Source organism: Dermacentor albipictus, chromosome 10, assembly GCF_038994185.2.
Source record: "Dermacentor albipictus isolate Rhodes 1998 colony chromosome 10, USDA_Dalb.pri_finalv2, whole genome shotgun sequence".
NCBI lineage: Eukaryota > Metazoa > Arthropoda > Arachnida > Ixodida > Ixodidae > Dermacentor > Dermacentor albipictus.
In genome coordinates this window covers 65,631,147-65,654,878 of record NC_091830.1, presented here as the reverse complement: position 1 = coordinate 65,654,878, position 23,732 = coordinate 65,631,147, and the positions used below count along the sequence as shown (strand labels likewise).

Below are 23,732 nucleotides of genomic sequence, written 5' to 3'. Positions count from 1 at the left end.
ACGTAGCATGCTAACTAAATTGCCGAGCATGGTGTCAAGTGCTTTCACGCAAACGTGAACACATCTCACTCGCTGACCGCGGAAACACGCTGTCAGAACGCTGGAGTGCGGAAGCGTAGCAGTAGCAGCGACATCTTCAAGGGGAGTATGGTAGCGCGATTCAAAGACCGGAAGAGAGAAGACACAAAGGGCTGTGTAGGGCTGTGTAGCGCTGTGTGTGTCCCTTTGTGTCTTCTCTTGTCCCGTCTTTGAATCGCGCTACCATACTCCCCTTGAAGATGCATTACCAACAAGCCCACATTGCAACCCTAGTAGCAGCGAGCTCCTGACCATTGTGGCGGCCATTGACCATTGTGGTGCTTCTCGCGCCATGCGAACTAAGCCGCGGAAACATAGCACGTGGCGGACTTTCTCCCCTTCGGAATGGCTTTCAAGATACAGCCGTCCGGGCGGGCGCACGCGGCCGTTTGGGGCACCCCGGACTAAAACGCCCCCGCCCCCCCCCCCCCCACCCCTACCTACCCAGCCCGTTGCGTAAGCGATATTGTGCCCCGCGATTGTGAGCTCACCCTGGCACGCTTTCGATTGCGCGTACAGCATACGGCGCGCGGTGACGATTTTATCGCCCTTGGAGTTTCTGCGACGCCTCATGGCGACGCCAACGGCATAAATTTGCCTGGAGTGTGCGCATAATTGCTATCGCAATAAACATGAAGTTTTAACCATTGGAAGTCATCTTGAAGCTCTATTAGTTAAAGCGTAACTGTAACTAAGCCCTAACCGTAAGATCGTAACTGCAACTAAATTCTAAGTTAAAGTGTAACTATAAGTTCAACTGATCTCAGTAAAAGACGATGTTTTTGCATCCTTTCAACTGAAATCCATGTTTATTGCTATCGCAATAAGCATGAAGTTTTAAGCATTGGCAGTCATCTTGAAGCTGTACTAGTTAAAGCGTAACTATAACTAAATCCTAACTGTAAGAGCGCAACTGTAACTATGTCCTAAGTTAAAGTGTAACTATAAGTTCAACTGAGCTCAGTAAAAGACGATGTCATTGCATCCTTTCAACTGAACACGTTTTGTTCCTTTTTTATCTTTTCAATGTTTCGTGTCATCTAATGGAGATTCGGCCAGCGGGCCACTTTGGCCGGGGTCTTAGGCATCCCGCTGTTCTTTGGGACATGACATGTTTGTCGACGCGCCATGAGCTTCGGCACCGAGCCGTGAAACATAACGTCAGCTCAGTCCGAACCTCCTTTCTTGAAGTGTATGCTTTTTTTCCTTGTGCTCTATTCTGCAAGTGCTTACTTGTTTGCTTCTGACCGCTCTCGTCGCGTTCATTCAACCTAGCACCCAAAGACGCAACGTGTATGGCAGTGAAGTGTAAAGCTTAGTTGTCATTATTTCTTGCCAACAGCATCAGGTGCTTCTAAATTTAATATCACTTCATAAATTTTACTTCCCCCTTTAGGGCCCAAAGGCAATACGTAAAGAGGGTGGCGGGTGCCGAAGAGGCCTCTAAATATCGAATAATTACAGAAAAATTATTTCACGAAAAGATGGTATTACGACAGGTAAGACAAGCAGCGCAAACAAAACAATATAAATTTTCAACAGAAGTAAATCTATAATAACGATAATACATAGCGTAGACAGCATGCAGATGATGCCACCACTCGTCTTTCTTTTTTCTTCCCTTGAAGTAACGTCACTAGAATGACGTTTAATGTACATCAAAGGATGCCCATCATAAAGTTTTGCGGCTCTCGGCAACGTTTCCGATCTGGCGTCTTGAAACTTGTGTAGGCTTCCGTCTATCGCTTTTGGTTGTTGCTTTCTACGTACAAGCTTCGAGTAAATGATGTTGTAGAACAAAGAAAGCCACAACAAGTTATAACATTAGCCACTGAACGCGACAATGGAATTTCCTTCCTACTGCTTCATGAACAAGGGGCCCTCAATTTGGGCATCGTTCATAAGCTTACTGCAGGGTAGACTCAATCATGAGGCGGTACTTGTGCGAGCAGCAAAAACATCCTAACCGTTGGCTGCGCCGTCACGTGTGCAATGACGCACGCTCTAGGCCACAGGTTTAGCCAATCAGAACTGTGGAGACGGCTTGGCGTCGGGGAAGCATGCTTGTCTCGCATCCAGTAGGTCCGGGTTCGATTCCTACCCATACCGAAATTTATCTAGTATACTCTTCAAAGACATTAATTTACTTCGTGTACAGGAGCCTCCCTGATAAATTTGACGTAAATTAGAGTATTGCTGATGTGGTCTTACGTTTTTTGCCCTTCGCAATTTTTGGTACCATTATTCGGTCACGCCGACGACTTCAACGCCATGCTTTCGCGGAATAGGGCATACAATACTTTGGCTATAAAAATCTATATCGCAGCTTTGTCAGCGCTATCTGCTAGTGCATCTAAACTGGACAAATTACCTTTGTGAATGTACAACTTACGTAAGAGTGTTACAGTTATTAGGAATGTTGTGTACAGGTTGCAGTGCATAACTTAGTGGTACAATGGAGAGTCGCGTATAATACGCCATTTCTGTCCGATTTAGATGTAATATTAGCTGCAATATACAAACATTTCAAATCCTTCTTTATTTCATAGTTGCAAAATTCTAGATGCTACAATTGATTCTTAGGAAACTTGGCAAATTCAAGATTTCGATGATTTATTGACGGCCTAAATAAAACATCTACTTTCCAGAGCCACTACATTGCTACTTTTCTACTTTTGCTACTTTTGCTACTTTCTACTTTTTCTTTTAAATGCCACCAACCGCATCAAAACCAGTGCAGTGCATGGGTGCCGACAGAAAACTAATTATCCATTCCGGTGCAAATTTGCAAATCTATGCAAGTTTTGTATTTCAGGAGCATAGTCTCTGTCTAGCATATTGACTAATTCGAACGACCACCACTCCAATGCCCTCGGCGACGATGACGGTGGAAATTAGCCAGGAACGTCCATATAGCTGATGTGGGAAAAGCCGAGGACACTGCAGCGCTTCTTACGAGTTGTGAATGCGAAAGCATCAATCTCCAATTCAACACCACTGAACGGTTCTTCAAGCCTTGCGCTGCGAGTACGTGCTGCTGCCCGAGCCACCAAGCAACAACTGCAGCTGGTGGTGCCAACGCCACATGCTACCGACGCCCTGCGCGACGACAGACCGAGGAAGCAGCACCGGTCACCAAGGCTTGCAGGCGCGCGCAGCACCTAAGCCTAATGGGGGTGAGAGAGAGAGACACAGACTGCGCGCCGGCTTTCGAGAGTGAAAGCGAGGGTGACGTGGTAATGAAGCGATGCCCCCTCCTCTAAGGCTAGTCCTGGCACGCTAGGGATGCAGCAGGCGACCGCTTTCGTACGCTCTGCTCAGTCGAGGCGCGCTTGTGACGTGGCGTCGCAACCGACGGGAATTTAGGTGCCGCTTCGCTGCCACAGACGCCACCGTCTTTTTTTCTCTCAAGGGGCCATTTGGTGTTTTCGCATCAGTTAAACTAACTTAGAGAGCGCACCCGTGCAGCCAATGATATAGACCCTGGCAATGCGTGCTGACCTAGTTGCCAGGTTTCGAGAATAGGCAAACGGCCACTACACGCACTGGTGGGTATAAAAGGTGACACACGGCTGTTTTATAGGGCGATCTAGGTTGAAATTACCATGCGTCAAGCTCATACCAAACAAACTAAATTCGCACAGAAAAGTATTTCACGAGTTCTTCATTTCTTGCAAAAGAAATAAGCTCGAAACGTTAAAGCTCTCTTCATTTTGGACCTTGAGTGTTCGAAGCCTTCGCGAGAACCTAACACGAACTGCATCAGCCTACGCGGCCTTGTTTATAAGCCGCACTTAACGATATAATGCATTCTGCAGGTTACGTTTGAAGCCACTGTTCACTTTTCTCCTCCTTGTCTTGTTTCTTTTCCGGCCAGAAGGCACACGCCTAATCAAATGAATTCCAGGTTCTTACACAGCAAACCCACAATCTGATTACAAGGCACGCGTAGCGGGCGACTCCGAAGTTTGATTTCCGGGAGTTCTTTGACGTGCAGCTAAATCTGCGCGGAGCAAGCTTATTTTTCTTCCTTTTCACTTCGCTCCCATCAAAATGGAGTCATCGCGGTCGGAGACGAACAAGCTGCCTTGAGTTCAGCAACGCAACGTCATAGCTGCTGGGGCTATGGTGCGGCGGGTAAACACGCTTACGCTAAGGCTTACGTACAACGGCCGCAATACTTTCTTTCCTTCTGCTAAGCTGGATTTCTTTCGTAGCCACAATCTCGACGAGGGTCCTATTGCAGATCTTGACGAAGTCGTGTGTGCTCTCTGGCGCGAATCCACGCAGAAACCCCCAATAAATACATTGTTCACTGACGGCACATTCCTTGTTTCCGAACGCTTTGTACTTCTCCCGCAGCGCTGTTTGCATACCGTTTGTCGAAATCGAGCTCTCGGAACACATTCGTCTGGTTCATTCGGAGCGCCGTGCTCAAACTGGGAGCGCCCGGAGGCGCTCTCACCTTCGCCATGGGAGCACGACTGAGATCCGACAAACTGAATTACGTGGCTACTCCCAGTGCTCCCGGAGCAACTACCACTTTCGGCTGGGGCAGGCTTTCTCTGCCTCTAGTGCAGAGATAGCTGTGCATCGTTTCGAACCGAGTTGGAGCATTGTAGGAAGCAGTCAGATAAAGTTGAATTAGGAAGAAAATGGGTCTTCTTGGGTACAGACAGGATAGTATTAACCAGACTACAGCGTGACTAAAGTTTGCACCCTGTGGAGCTTATCTTTTCGCCAGCCAATAATCTTCATCTATCTTGCGTACCTTTCCGGTTCTTACCGATGGGCGCGCGGTAATTTCGTGGTCACGAAGCGTACGCGCATTATCAGCAGGCTAACCGATTCTTGACACGAAAGTAGCGAGCGCAGAGTTTTCAAGAATGTAAACGCAAGCGCAACACATGACGATTATTCACGCTTCCTTTCTTGAAGGCTCTGCGCTCTCCATAATTATGTCAGCAATGCTGTGTCACCCTGATAACTCGCACGCCTTTCGCGACCATGGAATTACAGCGCGCGCAGCGTTAAGAATCGGAAAGGTGTGCAAGATTGCTGAGAATTATTGCTTGTTACTGACAACATAAGGTCAGAACGCTGCAGACGTATGTTAGTGTTGCTTCGGAGTAAGCTACGACCCGAAGGATGTATTTTTTTTAGATTTAGCTATAGAGCACTTCAAAGCATCATATTTGCGTCTGCGTACATTCCACTTATTGGGCAAAAGATTTAGTTATATCAGCCTGCGAGCTGAACTTAGCCCGTCTCATAACAACGACAGCATACTTTGAAAGAGCAGCATTGAAGCTCGTGCGGTTTGCGCTGCATCGACTAACATTTCACAAGCTGATTGTAGCGTGCTTCACTTCACACAAAACGAGGGCGTCTTCTTGTTCATGCGTAAACAAAGTGCTACGTTCGAAGCAGTGCGCTTTATTCAGCGGTTGGCGCATGGGAGATAGTGAGACATCATACAGCATTAATCTTTATATTAAAGTACGTTAACGCGTTAGAAATGCCCACAAGGTCGAAACATTGCAGATGTCTTTATAATTTGCATGCAGTTGTAACTCTGAGTGGACTGTTCATTCGGACAAGACTGCTCACGTACAATTCCTCGTTCATCATTTTTCAAGGAAGCCCTCAGTGGTGGCTTTTATATTCAATGAAGTAATGCCGCCATTATACCCAGGTAGTACCATATTCCACTATATACTTTCTATATATCCATTATACCCAGTAATACCATCATAACCCAGGTCCCCCTGAGATTTACTGTCGCAATGACAAGTTATACTTTCAGCGTAAATCTTTTTTCAAGCGGTGGATTTTATATTCAGTGAATACGGCCATTACACCTAGGTAGTACCACTATCCATTATATCCATTACACATATATCCATTATATTCATTTTATTCAGCAATACCGTCATATACCAAGTTCCAATGAGATTCACTGTCGCACTGGTATGTTGTGTCATGCCCTCAGTGCGAAGCTTGTTGCTAGGGTACCAGGAATATGGATCGCACAACGGTTCAAGATAGGACAAAGGACGTCGTCTACAGCTGCTGAGTTGACCGGAGTTCGAGAAGCAATTCGCTGCACACTGCCGCAAAGCCTCGAGAAGTGGGCAGTGTTCTGTGACTCAAAACCAGCACTGGAACTCATCAGCAATTACATCAATGACAGAACCGCATGTAGTCCTCTGGTTTATGATATCATGACTCTGCTTGCTGAGGCGTCTCATTGCGGGCATACCGTCGTGGTGAAGTGAACTCCTAGCCATTGTGGATTAGCTGGAAATGGACAGGCTGACGCGAAAGCAAGAAAGTTGCACACTGACGAAGACATTATAAAAATTCATTTTTCCCGGTATGACATTAACGCCTTGCTCCATAACTACATCAAAACTTCTACGGCGCGACATTTGGACCACCCCAAACGCGAACATCGGCAGGAGTGCTTCCATAGACTTGACGCTGGTTTGCGATTCCGGCTTTCACTTCGGTCGCGGAGAGGCCAGGAAACACTCATTCATCGATTACGGCTGGGTGTGGCATACATCCACCGATACCTTCACAAGACTGGACAAGCACGGGACTCTTACTGTAGCGTCTGTCACACTCCCGAGACAATAGCTCACGTACTTTGTGTGTGCCCTCAATATGCGGCCGAAGGAAGAACACTCAAGTCTACTGTTGACTGCTTGAACTCCCGTCTCTTTTCGGAAGAAAAGCTTTTGGGGGCGTGGAGGAGTGTTGACTGCGCCTAACGTCCCATAAAATCGCTTGTGAACATTAAAAGGGAGGCGGGTTTAGACGATCGCCTCTAGAAACCGTGAGACATGCAGTCAGTGCGAAATGTGTCTGCGCAATAAGGTTTTGCCAAAAGATTACTTTTCGTGTGGACAAGATTACTCTTGTGTGTATTGCGTCTACAGTGCGCATCCGCATATTGGACAACGTGTACGTAGTATATTGTTCCATAACAAAATCACCCGCCACCTACCTTTCCCCGTATTTCCCACTTCCGCTTTCCCCAGTGAGGAGTAGCAGGCTAGAGACACGCTCTCCAGGCCGACCTCTTCTCCTTTCTCTTAATTAAAATATACTCCTCCTCCTCCTCCTCCTTGTTGCTAGGACCAAGAAGTGTGGGCACGCCATGCGGATAGGTACTGGACACTGGCCTTGAAAGCAGTCTTTAAAAAGAAATGTAAGGCTCCCGGTACGTCAACATATACCTCATAAAAGTTACAATAGCAGCTTTTTGAAAGAATATTAAAGCTGAAAGGCTCAGAGTAATACAAAAAAGCTGAACGGATTATGAATAGAACATAGCCTTTCATTGACCGTGTGGGGGGTTAACACACATACACTCCGTCAGATTTCAGATGCCTTCAACAAAAGGTTCATTGGAGGTTGTTTTCACTGACAGTGCCCGCTATGCTGTTCACAAATCCAGACAGCTCATGTGATCACATTTCGCAACACACGTTTTGCCCTCTAACGTTAACTTTCATTAGAAAAGAAGGAAATGCGGCTATTTAGAAGCGCATGTTTCACCACATGACATTTTTAAAAAGAATTTTAATGTAACTAAGCAAATTCAGGAATACGCAAATTGAGAATGGCGGCCAGAAGAATCTGTACGAGCCGTTACTCTGGCACTTTGTGTAACTGGGGCTCGTCTTCCGCACTCTTCGTGATTTGCACAATTTGCGTCTTCAACAAAACACACCGAGGTGGCCACGGCGTACATGAGAGCCCAGTCAGAAAGCGCATAGTTTTGTCGCGGAACCACCTATGCTTGTTCTGGCACCCGAGCAAGGCAGTTGCTTACGTAGCTGTATCGAAGGGGATCCCGCTTGTCCGGCTGGCATAAGATAAAATCAGCTTTCACTCAATTAAATACTGCGCCTGCGTAAAATACTAACAGTGCAAAGATTCTTAACGTCCTGTTTTACCAAAACAAGCGCTGGGTAGTGTAATTGTCTGGTCTTCATCAGCACCTATTTTCTCACTGTTACCAGCACTAATGCTCTCAGCTGCTTGTGCTGGTCTTCTATACGCAGGCAAGAGGGGGTGATTTTATTTAATTTCACTTCAGGCTCAGACAAAACGTGACAGTTTGCCCTTGAGGTGAGCAGCGCAAATACTGAGTGTTGATACAATGGTAAGGAAGACGAACGCAGAGCTGACTATCAACTAAGGTTTATTGAAATCCCACAAATGCATATATGCCCTCAACAAAGAGTGGCAGAACAAATTTTTGTAAAAGTGAAAGTAAGAGGCATCAAAGCACTGGTCACTCAATGATGCGCATCCAGATAGGATCCGCAATGCATTGTGCGAAGAAAAATGGCGTCCGCGTAACTTCGCCGACATTCACAGCCAGCCGTTCAAAGCGGCACGCTGGTTGGGGGGTCGTTCTGCGCATGCTCCTAAGAGTGCAGCTGACAGCGCGCGCGTCAGGATTCGGTAAAGGCTCCTCAACAATAGACCATATTCACACTATCAATCAGGTGATAGAGAAATGTGCGGAATATAACGAACCCTTATATATAGCTTTCGTTGATTACGAGAAAGCGTTTGATTCAGTCGAAACCCCAGCAGTCATGGGAGCCTTACGGAATCAGGGTGTAGACGAGCCGTATGTAAAAATACTGAAAGATATCTATAGCGGCTACACAGCCACCGTAGTCCTCCATAAAGAAAGCAACAAAATCCCAATAAAGAAAGGAGTCAGGCAGGGAGATACGATTTCTCCAATGCTATTCACAGCGTGCTTACATGAAGTATTCAGAGACCTGGTTTGGGATGAATTGGGGATAAGAGTTAATGGAGAATACCTTAGTAACTTGCGATTCGCTGATGATATTGCCTTGCTTAGTAACTCAGGGGACCAATCGCAATGCATGCTCATTGACCTGGAGAGGCAAAACACAAGGGTGGGCCTAAAAATTAATCTGCGGAAAACTAAAGTAATGTTTAACAGTCTCGGAAGAGAACATCAGTTTACAATAGGTAGCGAGGCAGTCGAAGTAATAAGGGAATAGATCTACTTAGGACATGTTGTCACCGCGGATCCGGATCACGAGACTGAAATTATCAGAAGAATAAGAATGGGCTGGTGTGCGTTTGGCATGTATTCTCATATCATGAACAGCAGGTTCCCCTTAACCCTCAAGAGAAAAGCTTATCAAAGCTGTGTATTACCAGTACTCACCTACAAGGCAGAAACCTGGAGGCTTACGAAAAGGGTTCTACTCAAATTGAGGACGACGCAACTAGCTATGCAAAGAACGATGATGGGTATAACGTTAAGGGATAAGAAAAGAGCAGATTGGGTGAGGGAACAAACGCGAGTTAATGACATCTCAGTTGAAATCCAGAAAAATAAATGGGCATGGGCAGGACATGTAATGAGGAGGGAAGATAACCGATGGTCATTATGGGTTATGGACTGGATAACAGGAGAAGGTAAGCGTAGCAGGGGGCGGCAGAAAGTTAAGTGGGCGGATAAGATTAAGAAGTTTGCACGGACAACATGGCCACGATCAGCACATGACCGGGGTAGTTGGAGAAGTATGGGAGAGGCCTTTGCCCTGAAGTGGGCGTAGCCAGGATGATGATAATAATGATGATGATGATGATGATGATTTAATCTTTGACTACTCAAAACCATTTGATCGCGTTGCTCACTGCCGCCTCATCGCTAAGCTACCTTCTCTTAAAATAGACGCACTAACGTTATCTTGGCTTCGTAAATTTCTGTCTTTTCGCAAGCAGTTCACAATCGTCAATAATTTTGCTTCCTCTTTTCCTTATGTCACATACAATGTTCTGTAGGTCAGCGTGCTAGGCCCTTTGTTTTTTTTAAATTTATAATAATGACCTACCTTCTATCATCTCCTCTTGCATGCGAGTATTTGCTGACGACTGCATCGTATACCGCACTATTGAAAGTAATGAGTAGTTGATCCTCCACAAGGACCTTAGCCTTGTTTATGCCTGCTGTGATAACTGGCTTATGACTTTGAACTCGAATAAAGCAAAACAATTTCCTTTAGTCATAAACAGTCACTTTCTAAATTCACGTGTTCTATGAAGAACGTTTCATTGCCCCGTGCGGTGTCGTATAGATACTTAGGCTTGCATCTTACATCCGACCTTTCATGGAAATTGCATATCGCGAACATATGTGCTAAGGCGTCAAAACGATGGGTTACTTACGTCGAAATTTGCGTCATTGCTCAGGTCATACACGGAAATGGGCACATTTAACCTTCCCTCCGCCCACAACTTGAATTTGCTTCATCCATCTGGTCGCCTCATGAAGAGTATTTAATTTCAATGCTGGAAGCCGTACAAAATAGAGCCGCTGGATTCGTTTCATGTACCTATAACCGCCATTCCAGTATAACAAAAATTAGGCTAGACGTACCACTCCAGACGTTAAGTTTTCGTCGTTCTCTTGCTCTTTTATGATTAACACACAAACATATTCACAGCGTAACGCCATTCCCACTCCTACTGGAAAAACTATTATGCACATCCAGGTGCTTTCATAATCACCTCAGCATCAAACACATATTTGGTAATACTAAAGCTTTCTATTCTTCGGCTTTGCCCCAAGTCATCGCACTTTGGAACGACCTTCCAGATGCCATTGTTTCAATCAATAGCCGCGAACTTTTCCGCAAGCTCTTGTATGCATATTTTACGAACTGAGACTGTGTAATGATGCATTCTTTTGTTTTCCTTACTGTTACTTTTCTTTATTCTTGTTCATGCTCATAACCTATTTTATTGTATAATCCCCCATCACACAATGCTCCAACCGGAGCCTGTGATGTACCTTTAAATAATAATTAATAACAAGGAACAGCATCCCAGATATTTTTCCCTGGCCGTTGCATTCGTACAAAATTGTAAACAAGGTTCTTGAATGATAAAGTTTCATTAAAATATTTGTCCTCAACTTGTTCATTTCATGGCCTTTACATTTTTCCTATCAACGGCACGCATTGTTTTGCTGGTTTCGAACTGATATAGTTCTAAAGTTCTTGTGATATTTTCTTTACTTATTACATAGGCAAAAACATGAAAGCATTGATATCAGTTATTCCAGGAACAATTTTCGGGACAAACGAATATATTCGTTCATCAAAAAATACATATTTTACTTGTCTTCACAGTGCGTAGCGTTCAAATTCGTTCGCAGCATCTTTGGCAATGGCAATGCAGTTATTATTCATGTATTTGATCCCTCGACATATTCCATAATCAGGAGGCCCAGCTCGAACGCGGACCATTTGTAATGCATAAAGTGGAGTAGCCATTGAAGTGGCTATGGGTGTCATTATGTTATTGAAGGATCCCGATCAAGAGAAATAATATCAAGGCCAACATAACATTATGTGTGCTCGTGGCTGTCAGGTGCGGCTGGTCAGGCTGAGTCCCTAACACTATCTCAATCTCAAGCCCACCGTCATCTCAATCAACACGTTAATTGTGAATGACCTATTCCAGACAGATATTAACCTTTCCAGATTTGCACGCTCAAATTTCGCAAAGAGGTAGCATCTTGCAGAAAGTGCAACATCAAGTTTTCGGGCATTACTTGCCAGTTCTAATCATAACTGTGCGAAAACGTGAAAATATACTTAATGCAAAAACCACCAGGTGATAATGTGGCACGCCTTACTGCTAACTCCGGATTGTTTTTGACTGCCTCGTTTCTTTTTTTTAACCTTGCACGTAATGCACTGTACAAGGGAGGCATATGCAAAAATGCCCCCATCGGAAAGCGTCCCCACCGGCCAATTCACAACCCCGAGCTCAGCAACGTAACTTCGTAAACTCTAAAAAAAAAGTTTACACCCTTTGGGGTGTATATCTGCCACAGAACAATAATCGTCATCTGCCTTGCTTGCGTTTCCTTTCTTGAAAACGCCGCGCCCGCTACTTTCCTGTCGAGAATGCCGTGTGATGCTGATAAAGTGCGTGCCGTTCGTTACTGGGAAGTACCAGGCTCACAGCGTTAAAGAAAGGACATGCGGACAAGACAAAGAAGGAAGGAAAAAGTGGAGAAGGAAGGCAGGGAGGTTAACCAGTTTAGCCTAACCGGTTTGCTACCCTACACATGAACCCGCCGTGGTTGCTCAGTGGCTATGGTGTTAGGCTGCTGAGCACGAGGTCGCGGGATCGAATCCCGGCCACGGCGGCCGCATATTGATGGGGGCGAAATGCGAAAACACCCGTGTACTTAGATTTAGGTGCACGTTAAAGAACCCCAGGTGGTCAAAATTTCCGGAGTCCCCCACTACGGCGTGCCTCATAATCAGAAAGTGGTTTTGGCACGTAAAACCCCATATATTATATTATTATTATTACCCTAGACATGGGAGCGGGATGGGGGGATGAAAGATGGGAAGAGAGAGAGAGAGCACATAACACAGCAAACACATCGTCAGTTACAGTCCGTCACTCTTGCGCGGTACGCGACATCACTGTCACAGCCGCTTGTCCAAGCCCGTATCCTTCATAAGCCGAAGTAGTCCCTTCGTCGCCTTCAGCTGCGATGTCTTCTGTCGGCGATATGTGAAACAGGTTGCAACTGACAATGGTCTATAATGTTCTATAATGGTAATGGTCTATAATGGTAAGGGTTTAATGTTCAGAGGCAGTCCATGGCGGACAAGACAGATGACGTTTGTCGTTGTGTGGCAAGATACGACTCAAAGGGTGTAAACTTTTCTCAAGAGTGTAGCCAGCGAGCTACCGCGAGGCGTTTAGAGTCAGTGGACGCCGCACTTGCCTGTCCGAAGGAGGGCAGGAAACGGTCCATGGTCCGCGAGGAAATGATGACGCAGTCGGGCATCTGCTGCTGCTGCTGCTGCTGTCGCTCGTAGGGCGGCGGCGCCCGCGGGAGCGGCGGAGGCAGCGGCGGCGAGGCAGGCTCGTCGGCGGCTCCGAACTCGTCTTCGTCGGGGTCGCTCAGCAGGGACCGCTGCGAACCCGGGACGACAGAGCCGGACGAGTTGGGCGCGGCGGCAGAGCGCCGGCTCGAACCCTGGCGCCTGGCCGCCGACCCGGGCTGCTGCCAGTCGAGCATCGTCTCGGTGCTCCGGCTGCTGCACCTGCGCGGGAAAGAGACTTACACGACGGCGCTCGGGAGTGTCGCCTACCAGTTGTCATTACAGCGTCACGTTGGGCTGGATAAAGTGAGGCTTTATTTTGCCTCTCGCCCCCCGTCTAGCAGGTTTTGGCTGCTGGCTTGTACCTGCTGCTGTATTGGCGACTGTGCAGCAGTTCGGGCCACTGGATATGCCACGCGGTATGTGTACACACAGACAAAATTGAGAGACTGGGAATGTGGAACGCGGCATGCAGCACTGAGTACATGGGCATTCTTCGCCACTTCTGCGTAGTCAGTATGTGCCAATCAGGAGCTGGCCGATTAGACAACCGGAACAAGAAGGAAGTAGTGAAGAACCTGGCAGGGGAAAAGTCGAGAATTTGGCACAGACAGTAACAGCCGTGGTCGGCATGCTTTGTTTTGTTGCGGCTCGTTCGCCCCTGCGCTGACACTCCATTTTTGGCCGAATCGAGAGCAATCGAGAGAACGTCAGGCGAGCCGTTAAGAGGTCGCGTCCTCACTTTTGGTAGAGTTTCGTTTCGCTGCCTGCTTCTCATGTCCGTTTGAAGTTGACTCCATGCGCAAGGACCGGCAAAATGAACAGCTGACTTGGCACCACGGTTGGCAGGTATTTCAGGACAACTCGGGGTCAGCAAAGGCGACCCCGAGTTGCAAAGGCGACCCCGACACCACGGTGGCAAAATACTAGCGTGAAATGGTTTGCTGTTTGGTCAATTCGGGCTCTGGGGTGTCAATGAAGAGATGTCTGTCTTGGCTAGGAGGGCGAAGCGGGACGGTTGAAGTGCAGCGTGTAGTTTCGGTTGAAATCCTTCCCAGCCCCGTTAACTTTCTCTGCTTAAGTCGTGACGGACTTCGGACTCGAATTTACAGTGGTGCTCGGGCGGAGCAATCGCCACCAGCTCTACCAGGGATAAGTTCGCCCGCAGCTGGCAACACTCCTCTCTCCTCCGCTTTAATGTACAAATGCATGTGGCATTATGATTTCGACACGAATTGTGGCCGGAGTTTAATTGTCGCATCCAGAATATGGCGTTCAAAGAGAGAGCGAGAGAATATATCGTTTTTGCACTTCTACGAAAACTTTCGTGGCGTTTTTTTTTTTTTCACATTTGATGATATGCGATACTATGCTCAGTAGGCACAGAACAGCAAGAAAAAAAAAGAACATTCGGTTCTCACGGAATATTTAGTAGATGTAGAACATGCAAAAATACCGCAGTGTTCTTTTCATTCAAATACGCAAATGAGTAGTTGATGCGCAATATTAGATTCGTAATAAACATTGCGAACATTTGCCCAACCGTAAAGATAACGCCATCAAATCCGCGTTATAAATGCTGGCGAGCGCCTAAATCCCACGCATTCCGCTGCCAGGGTCGGCAGCGTCTAGTATCACCTCGACTGTATTAAAACAAATGAACCTGTGTTTTCTGACTGCAGTGCGCTTAGCGCGAGTACAGTACCTTTGCGGTGAGAGCGCGGACCCATTGCGGTACTCCGAAGGCCGCGCAGGCATTGTGTGAATGTCAGCGAGTGCAAGTGACCGACACTTTGGCGACCTTTCGCCCATATCGCGGCTGGACGCGTTCACTACAAGACACAGGAGCGCGGCCGTTGAAGTCCTTTTGTGTTCTTCCGTTCATGCCGCCGTGTTCCTCGCTCCGTTTTCCGACGCGACAAGACTGGAAGGAGACGCTGCTGCGCCTTCGCTGCACTTGCGAACCACTCGCCCGACCGGGTAACCTTTACGGTGACATTTTGATTCCTCCATGCAAACTCCCACGTCGCCCAATTTAAGCGAATGGATCTACCAAATCCTCGGCGTTGGATGTTTTCGGGCGATGACTCGAGCATTTGGATTGCATATACAATAGCCAATGCCGTTCTGACAAATACACTATTGCGTTCGCGCGATATCCAGGTGGCAAGCTTCCTTAAGCTGCTCGCTGAAAGATGGAGTACTTTTTTTTTTCTTAACGTAATTACCTCCGCGGTACTACCTCAACGACATCTGATGCACAAGAAAGCTGCATGTATGGTTCTCAGCGGAACTACTGGGTGAGTGATATATATGAACTGTCGAAGTAACCTGAAGTTTAGTACGCAAAAGGCTACTAAATAAAGGCCTCATAGCCTTCTTATCCCTCCGGTTTCATCGTCTCTTACTGTGGCCGTGCTACTTTGTTTTTTCCAATGCTAGAAGCGACCAACCTGAAGACTATGACGACGGCTCATTACATATGGGTCACTGTTGCATTATCTCCAGGAAACGGACTTCCATGAGTATTTATAAGCTCATGCCATCACTATAACGCGTGGCCGTTGGGGCGATTAAATACACAGGATATTGGAAACAGAACCATATTTTGTCGTTAAGTAGCTTATTGCATTGACGAAAGTGGTAAGGTTGCACTTTTGCACTTTTCAGAGCCCGATATTCCGAGATCCCTAACGCACCAGTAAAGTAATAACAATAAGAAACCAAATGATAATAACATGCCCACACGCATAGCAGACACACAAGCGCAAGCTACAAACGCACTAACTGATATTGTCACTATACGGGCACCAGTGAGGAATAAATGGTTCTGTACCTGGGTCTCTCACCTGTCACACAAGAAGTTGGGGAGGGGTGAGTTGACACCAGTATTTTCGTGCATATATACTTTATATAGCATCGATATTTCCAAGTAAACTTCACTGCTAGAAGGGAAACGCAGCCCCGACATGAAGGCGTGCAAAAAGAAAAGAGAGCAGTGCTTGTATGTATATACAAAGAATAACGGACATTCCGTAACGTTAGTCGCAACCAAAACAAGAAAAAAGTGAAGGTTGAGCGGGATGCTTTGACGGCGTCCTGCTGCCTCACTCTGGCTTACTTCCCACCTTCTTGCAAAATTTAATTACTCTCCGGATCCTAAATAGGTCTCGAGTAGAGCGTTCCGTCGGTCAGTCGGTTTTTCACGACCAATTGCCATGAGGCGTGAAAAAATCGTTGAACTTTCTAAACCCTGTCACGAACAAACGGGTTTCCTTTAGTTGCCTTTTTTTTTCAACACCATCGCCATAACCAACACCAGCGCCATCACCTTAAATTATTTGGCATGCCCAAGCTTCTGACAGTGACATCACGCTGCCCCGTAGAGTTTTGTATCAACTACGCGCGTACTACACGACGTCTAGTATTCTCATCGTCTAGCTCAGCTGGAGCAGTAACAATGGGCCGGCATTTTTGTATTGGATAGTTATCCTTGGAATTAACGTTCCGAAGGCCGCCAAATAACACAATTCTACAGTAGTAGACACAACGATAAGCCCCTAATGTTAACTACGATACCTGTCACCACCATTCCTTCTCTAATCTTTGCCCCCGTCTTGCTGCTCCTTAACATTGGGCCTAACACTTTTCGTTCCATCGCTCGTTGCACGGTGCTGAACTTCTCTTCAAGCTTCCTTGCTAAGCTCCGTTTCTCCGCGCAGAGGTCGTCCTCCTTCACCAAGATTTCGTAGAAACGTTTTGGCTTCAAAGGATTAAAAACTCCATTGAGTAAAGGTTGAAGCGCGCGTCGTGTTGGGGCCATCCCACGGGCGGCCGCACATGCGGACTTGCTTCAAACTTGGGGGGAAAGTTTCTACGCGGCATTTATAATCGCCCTTCTCCAAGAACAGAGTCACTGAAGAGGGCATCAGCTTCGCATCTGATATCTGCGAGATTGTTTTAAAAAAACCTGGGCATTTCTACGTCTACTCACCGAGGTAAAAGCGGCGCTGACGCGTGACGCTTCCGCAGCATAAAGGAAATGTCGTATCGACATGCATAAATCAACGAAGCAGAAAGAAATCGGATGGTCGTAAACCTAAGTTAGCGCCAATGAGTTTCGAACATGTCGACCTCTTGATTCAAAGTAGGGTATCTTAGTCACTGCGCTGCCCATCCGTTCCCACAAAGCTGCGCAAATACCACATCTCTTTCGTGGTTCGCAACCGTCTATATAGCAACGTGGCCGCGCAGGTGGCGTCATTTTGCAGCGATAGCACAGAGGCGGAGCGTCAGCGGCAGTATAGCTAACGACAGCAACAACTCAGGGAGGCACCTGGGACGAGCGGGGAACAACAGCAACAAGAGTTAATGGATGATGATGGTGACCAAGCGCTATGGCAACAACAGAAAAAAAAGCTCACGCTGCCCGACAGCTTCGCTGTCGGGCATCTTGAGCTTTGTGAGACGACGGCTTCACAATGTCCGACACCGAAGCTGTGGGGCATTGTGAAGCCATCGTCTTTTGCTGGTCTCATCAACATCGCCGCTTTGCAACCGAGTTTTTCTGCTCCTCCTATACGACTTTCGCGGTGTCTCCCGCCATTATTGCAAACACAGCAGCGTGCGACGACGAAAAGCAGGCGATTAGTAGCACATGCTTTCGCATGTTTTCGATAACTCTTAAGAAGGGGGGGGGGGAGGGAGAGAGGAGGAGTTCTGCGCGAATGTTTTTGTTTTGTAGGTTGAGGCTGCCCGCCTTGCGGCACAGTAACATAAAGTTGTTATAAATGGATTCGACCCCATAATGTCGCTAGAAGCCCACTAGTGCTCTGTGATGGGAGTCTACTTGATCCCACTCTCTTAAGTCGAGGGATACGGACACAAAATCTGAACATTTTACGATAATACAGAAAATGAGTCCTCGGTGTGCGAGTACACCGAAAACAAGTAGTCACTTCGCTCATTTTTCAGCGGATGGCCTTATTTTTGGCGTTTTTGTGAGCGCGCGCAACGCCGCCCGGCCCAAGCGAGTCGGAAGGCGTGACGTCACGAAACCCCCGTCGGATAGCCAGCCGGCCGACCACGGTCATTCGAGGCGCGCCGCCGCCGCAATCGCGAGCATGGATTCGGGTTCTGGTGTCTCTACCAGCGATGAGTACACGTCTGCAGACGAGGACCGTTCCATCTTAACAAGAAATATAACCGCTTACGGTTGCGAGCCTTCCGCGTCAAGCGGCGAAGAAGAGCAGGCGGCCTTGAACGTGCCGGTCAGGCAGTCCGGGCCAGCAACATGGTAATTGCTTTTTCTAGTAAACTTGAAGTGCTGCAGCAGCAGTTTGTAAAGTTATGTTATGTAGGATGCAAAATGCCTAGTTTCGTGACCCGCGTTGAGGCAGAAAGGGAGCTATTACGGTTGAATCGTAGGTTGCGTAGCTCGTCGCTTTGTGCTTACCTACGCTGTCGGCTTTCGATCGCTGCACACTTCGTTTTTACGCGACGAGGCACGGCATGTGCAGAATTTTCCAGCCGTTTCATAGCCCTGTGTTTACTGCTACATTCACATTCACGCCATTAGAAGCCATTTACTGGTTGAACTCGTTGAGATAGGCGGCTGCGCTAGGGACCCGTCGACCAGATCACTTAGCTACATCGATTCTGTGGCCATAGACAAAGGAAAGTCTTTTGCTGTGACATTTAATAGGGAAATGCTGCACCAACAACCAAGTCATGAAACCCGACGCATGATTATGCGGAGACCTATGGAAATCCGTAATCTTTTGCTTGAGGTTGAAAAGCAACGTGTGAAACGGCAATGTAGATAAATGTGCTGCGCATTTTAGATTACTACACATGTATGCTGTTGTCTGGCGTTCATTCACTGGCTGTGTTTTGTATATTTGATCAATTAAAAAAGCGCTCGTATGCTGTCGTTCAATATTAGACGCAGCGAGAGCGTACACAACATGACTATATTGTTTTGTGATAAACACATGCATCCGCAGGGTAAACAATTTCTGTCACAAGCCGAGAATATCTGTTCTTGCACAGCCAATGAAGGGGTAATTTCCCTTCTTTCAACAGGCACTCCTGCTGTCACCGCTGCGGCTACATGCATACCGAAAGAGAGAGGGTCTGTTGCCAGAACAACAAAAGTTGGCGAACACAGCTAACAGTTACGAATGCATCACTAAGCACCCGCTCTTTGAATTGCATTGCCTCAACAGGAACCTTTTGAGCGGCATGCCAAGGCTTTTGAGCACAGCCGGACTGGTCGCATAAGCATCGTCGACGAAGTGGTCCGCTCAAATGAAGCCATTTTTTAGAAGTCTCCATGCTGGGTGTGGTGGCTGACAGGCACGTATGCAAAGTTCACGCACCTTCTTGTGTCTGGGAAATGTGCGCGACGGCGTGTCACGACCGATAATGCTGTTATAAAAGCCGGGGGTGCAGTAATGTCTGGGCATTTTCTTCCGTCACGATGAATGCTTCAATACCGATCGACGACCGTGCGAACACGCTTGTAAAATGCACCACCTGCATGGAGCGCTGACGGGGATAATGTTTCAGACAGACCACGTGCGAACATAGCCGACGGCGATAAACAAACACTGCAAGGAATTGACACTCCGGAAAGACTGCGCCGGCTGTGGCTGACCTTGGCCACGCGCGCGCGGGCACGCGGGGGTATCATGACGTCAAGTTTCAGCTTCTCCCGGCGGCCGCTTGGAGGCAAGGCGCAACAGAAAATCGCAAAAGAAAGGTGTTTCTCGTTCTTTTTTTTAAAGCAGCTTGTTGTATTTGTCATTTTTAACAGTTAAACTTTTGTTCTGACGCAGAAAACCACCCACCAATTTTTGTGTCCGTATCCCTTTAAGTCGGCACGCCGGTCAGTGATGAGGTATTAGGCCAGAAGCCGAGGTTTAGCCTAACAGGATGATTCATGGCAGTTTTGCCCCGATAGATATGTTGCACTCATGTACTGAACATTTGACTGAGTCCGTGCTATGTACGCGAACTGCTACTTTGGATCAGCCAGTCAGCTGAGCGTGTTCAGTAAAGGCCTGCTATTGAGACATTCGAGGAGTCTGCCTATCTGCATGAGCTGGCGGCGTGGTATGATGTCCTCTGCTGTTTAAAGCACAGAAAAAAACAAATCTTGAAATTTTCTCTTCGGGATGAACTAAATTTCGAGAAAAAAATAACGTAATAAACTGAATATTGTCAATTCTATTCGAAATTTAAAATATGCACTAACTTTCCAGATAACCTTCAGGTGATGTGAGATTAGAGGCAGTTCCAATGTCTAGTCATCTGTTGCGTTCTACCTAACTATCCTGCAAATGTTCCCCAAGGCCATCCATTGGTACAAAGTAGGGGCTAGACATGGTATATTCTTTTTACGTGCAGCTTTCTCTGCTCAACGATGTGTAGGAAATAAAACGTTGGAGGCATTCCTCATGTAGCAATTGCATTAAATAGATTTGAGCAATTTATCGTTCATGTCCCGACACCTATAACTAATAACTACACGACTAATGCAAGTATAGTACCTATCTGACTGAATAGTGCCATACAAGAAAATTGCGAAAAAGATTTAACTTCAGGCGCGTTACTATTACAACATATGCGAACTAATCGGAAGCCAGAACAAAGCATGGACAAATTCTTGTACTACCCGTCACTCCAGTGCTGTCTGTACAGTTACAATGGCAGCATACCCTTGCCACCTTCACCAGACATCTCACTAGCATGAGTAGCCGTGCTTCTCCGCGTGAACTCTAAGTTGGGGACTGAAAAAATGACATGCAAAGAGCTTCTTACTTTTCTCAGTGGACAAGTGTGGGACCTGCACTCGCATGCAGCTTTTAACCCCCGAGTAGGTACACCCACTCTGCCAAAGGCCCCTGGTCTTCCGATAGACGAGGACAAGGGTACATGGTCCTGTTATACAAGGCGTCCAAACTACCGAGAGCCAAGCTATAATTCGAATGTTCCGCCAGAAACCATTTCCCAATGTCTGTCGATGTTAACGCAATCAGCATTGAAGCAGCGTGCGATACAATGCGTAGGCGCTACCGAAACACGCCATGCGTGAGGCCTATGGTGCAGCCGGCCTCCCCTGTCACGATTGGATGGATGGATGGATGTTATGAGCGTCCCCTTTGGAACGGGGCGGTGGGTTGCGCCACCAAGCTCTTGCTACTATGCTGCCTAATATCCTACCTATGTTAAACAATGAAAAAAAGACAAAAAAACACTATGAACTACAATGCCCAAATTTTCTGATCCCCTATTGCGAACTGTGCTTTTGTACGTCTCCGTCTTTTGTCGTTTCCCTACTTTTCTTCCACCAATCCTCCAGTCGCCTCCAGTCGCCTCTTACTCATTCTTTATAGAATGAGATTACCCCTGGACATACAGCGCCACGTGGCGGTGCCGCCTCGAATTGCACGCGTGGCTTATGTCTGAGTACATATATATCGAGAAAAGACTGCCAGAATACATATCATACGAGTTTGATTCTGCATAGGAAAAGCGATTTTTAAAGCGTTTCTTTTTATCCTTGTAGAAAAGCCACACATAACCTCCTACTGAACTTGGCAGCAATGAGGTTCATTGAGGATCTGCACATAACCAGTTTCACATGCAGTGACCCAAGTTGGTCCGATGGTTCGTTTTGAATCAGGTTCCCTCAGCACATGTTCCCTCAGTATTATTCTCTCTCTCACACAGAGAGAGAGACAGAGAATAGACATCTTTATTATTTAAATGTAGCTTTGGAGGGGCGCCTTCATTCCAGAATGCCTTGAGCTCGGGCCGCGTCCTTGGCCCTCACGATCAGCCGTTGTTGACCCTCGATGTCGGAGCTGGCCAAGGTTCTTTCTCAACGCTCGTTGGTGCGATTAGGGTTCGGAGCTCGATGCTTTACCGACTACACCATGAAATACTGAATGACCGAATTTTCAAATAAAGAGGTCAGATAGCCACCGGCAGAAAAACCGAAAAGTGGATGAAGTTACAAAAGACGCCTATCGCAATTAAAACTGGCGCAACATAATACGGCGAGATCTACGGGGAGAGGTCACCGTATGTTGCCACCAAGGTAATTTTGGCTGTTGTGATTACTTTTCTAAGAAACGGCTAACTTAAGAGTTCTTCTTGAATTTTTGAATCAGTCGCATTACCGGTGATGGTCGAAAACTTCTTTTCTGCGTTCTAATTTTGTCGTTTTCAGTGCGTTCTGTCCTGCGGCATGGTTGTTTCTACGCTTCATTCGCAGCGCGCGGGAAACACAAAGTGCCGTTTAAACATTCACACGCGTTCCTCGACACCAGTGGCAGTGTAAGTGAATTCAAGGCATCATCTCCGCTGGTATTCCAGATTCAGCGGCGCCGTGATTGCGATAGGCTGCGGTCGTCAAGCGAGAACGATTTGACGCCAGCACCGACAGCGTAGCACTTCCAGGCGGTTGCCAAGTCAGGCAATCGGTGCAGTCAGGCTCGTCAAATCACGTTTGGGACCACTTATCTCGCGGCACCCTGACAGAAGTGGTCTCCGCCCTCACTCCTGCAACCATTCCGCACCTTTCATAATCATCATCATCATTATTCATTCCCTCATTCATTGTCCCTTAAGGATGCCTTTCAGTATATTACATAAGGGGGAGAGGAGGGCAAATTCCTCAATAAACATTATGTTCTTTAGCATACAATGGTGAACTTACTTATACAACGGTAAACGAAACTTAGTATCCATGCTAGAAGGCGATGGGCAAGAAAAAACAAAAACAAAACAGAAAATTAGGTCCTAACCGGCAGTAGAAATGGCAGCACATGCGGAAGTATAACAGAGCAGTAAAAAAAAAAGCGGAGGTTAGAGTAACAGCGCAGTAGTGGTAGGTTAAGGGCTTACAAGCATGACAATGGGTGCCTAAATTTATCTGAATCACATTCATTTACTATACTGTCGGGTAGCGCGTTCCGCAGTTCAATAGCAGTAGGTAAGAAATATTTGTCGAAGGAATTAGACGCGTCTTTCGCTCACTACGAGGGAGTCGTGCAAACAAATGATAACTATCGCGCAGGGCACTACGCACTGAAAACAACAGAATCGGATGTTTTGGACGCAAAACAGCTTTCCCATCGGGACTTATGTCGTTGAGTGAAAAAAAAAGCTCAAGCAAGAAACACTTTAATAGCTTCTGTAATTCGTCAGAGAATAAATAAAAAAAGGTTCCGGGAATATTACGGAACACGGCGGGCATCATAATCGTATATGGTAAGAAAAAATTATTAACAGCTTAACTAGCGTTCGCTTCGACAGCCTGCTATGGCATTTTTTTTTCCCCTTAATCCTGGGGCGCAATCTTTAAAACTGCCCTGCGGCAGAAGGAACAATCATGCTGCCTCAGGTAGATTAATCGACGAGCCGCACATTATTTCCATGATAAATCACAGTAAACATTCAGCCGACTTGTAAAACATTCATCAATAACTTTTGAGCTACTCACTCTAGGGCACGTTTTAGCGATTGATACATCGAAGAGGGCGATTTGTCGAGATAATTCCAAATAGCACCAATTGCTAAAGAAGGGATGTGGAACAACCGGGAAGTTGTGCGGTAATATTATTTACTTTTGAAACAACGCTACCTCTCAAGCACTGCACGTTTCAGAGGCGAAGCCATTCTGTCTCAATCTATATACCTTGCGAAGTGATTCCAATTCGC

The 23,732-nt window shown here is 46.8% G+C and overlaps 1 protein-coding gene across 1 annotated transcript in view; it reads right to left on the bottom strand.

Annotated features, from left to right (window-relative positions):
• The window catches only part of LOC135904163 (uncharacterized), a 300,921-nt gene that overhangs the window by 62,706 nt on the left and 214,483 nt on the right, over nucleotides 1–23,732 (bottom strand). The window contains exon 6 of the mRNA XM_065434772.2: nucleotides 12,902–13,223. Coding sequence (XP_065290844.1) covers nucleotides 12,902–13,223 — 322 coding nt within the window. The remainder of the gene's footprint in view (nucleotides 1–12,901; nucleotides 13,224–23,732) is intronic.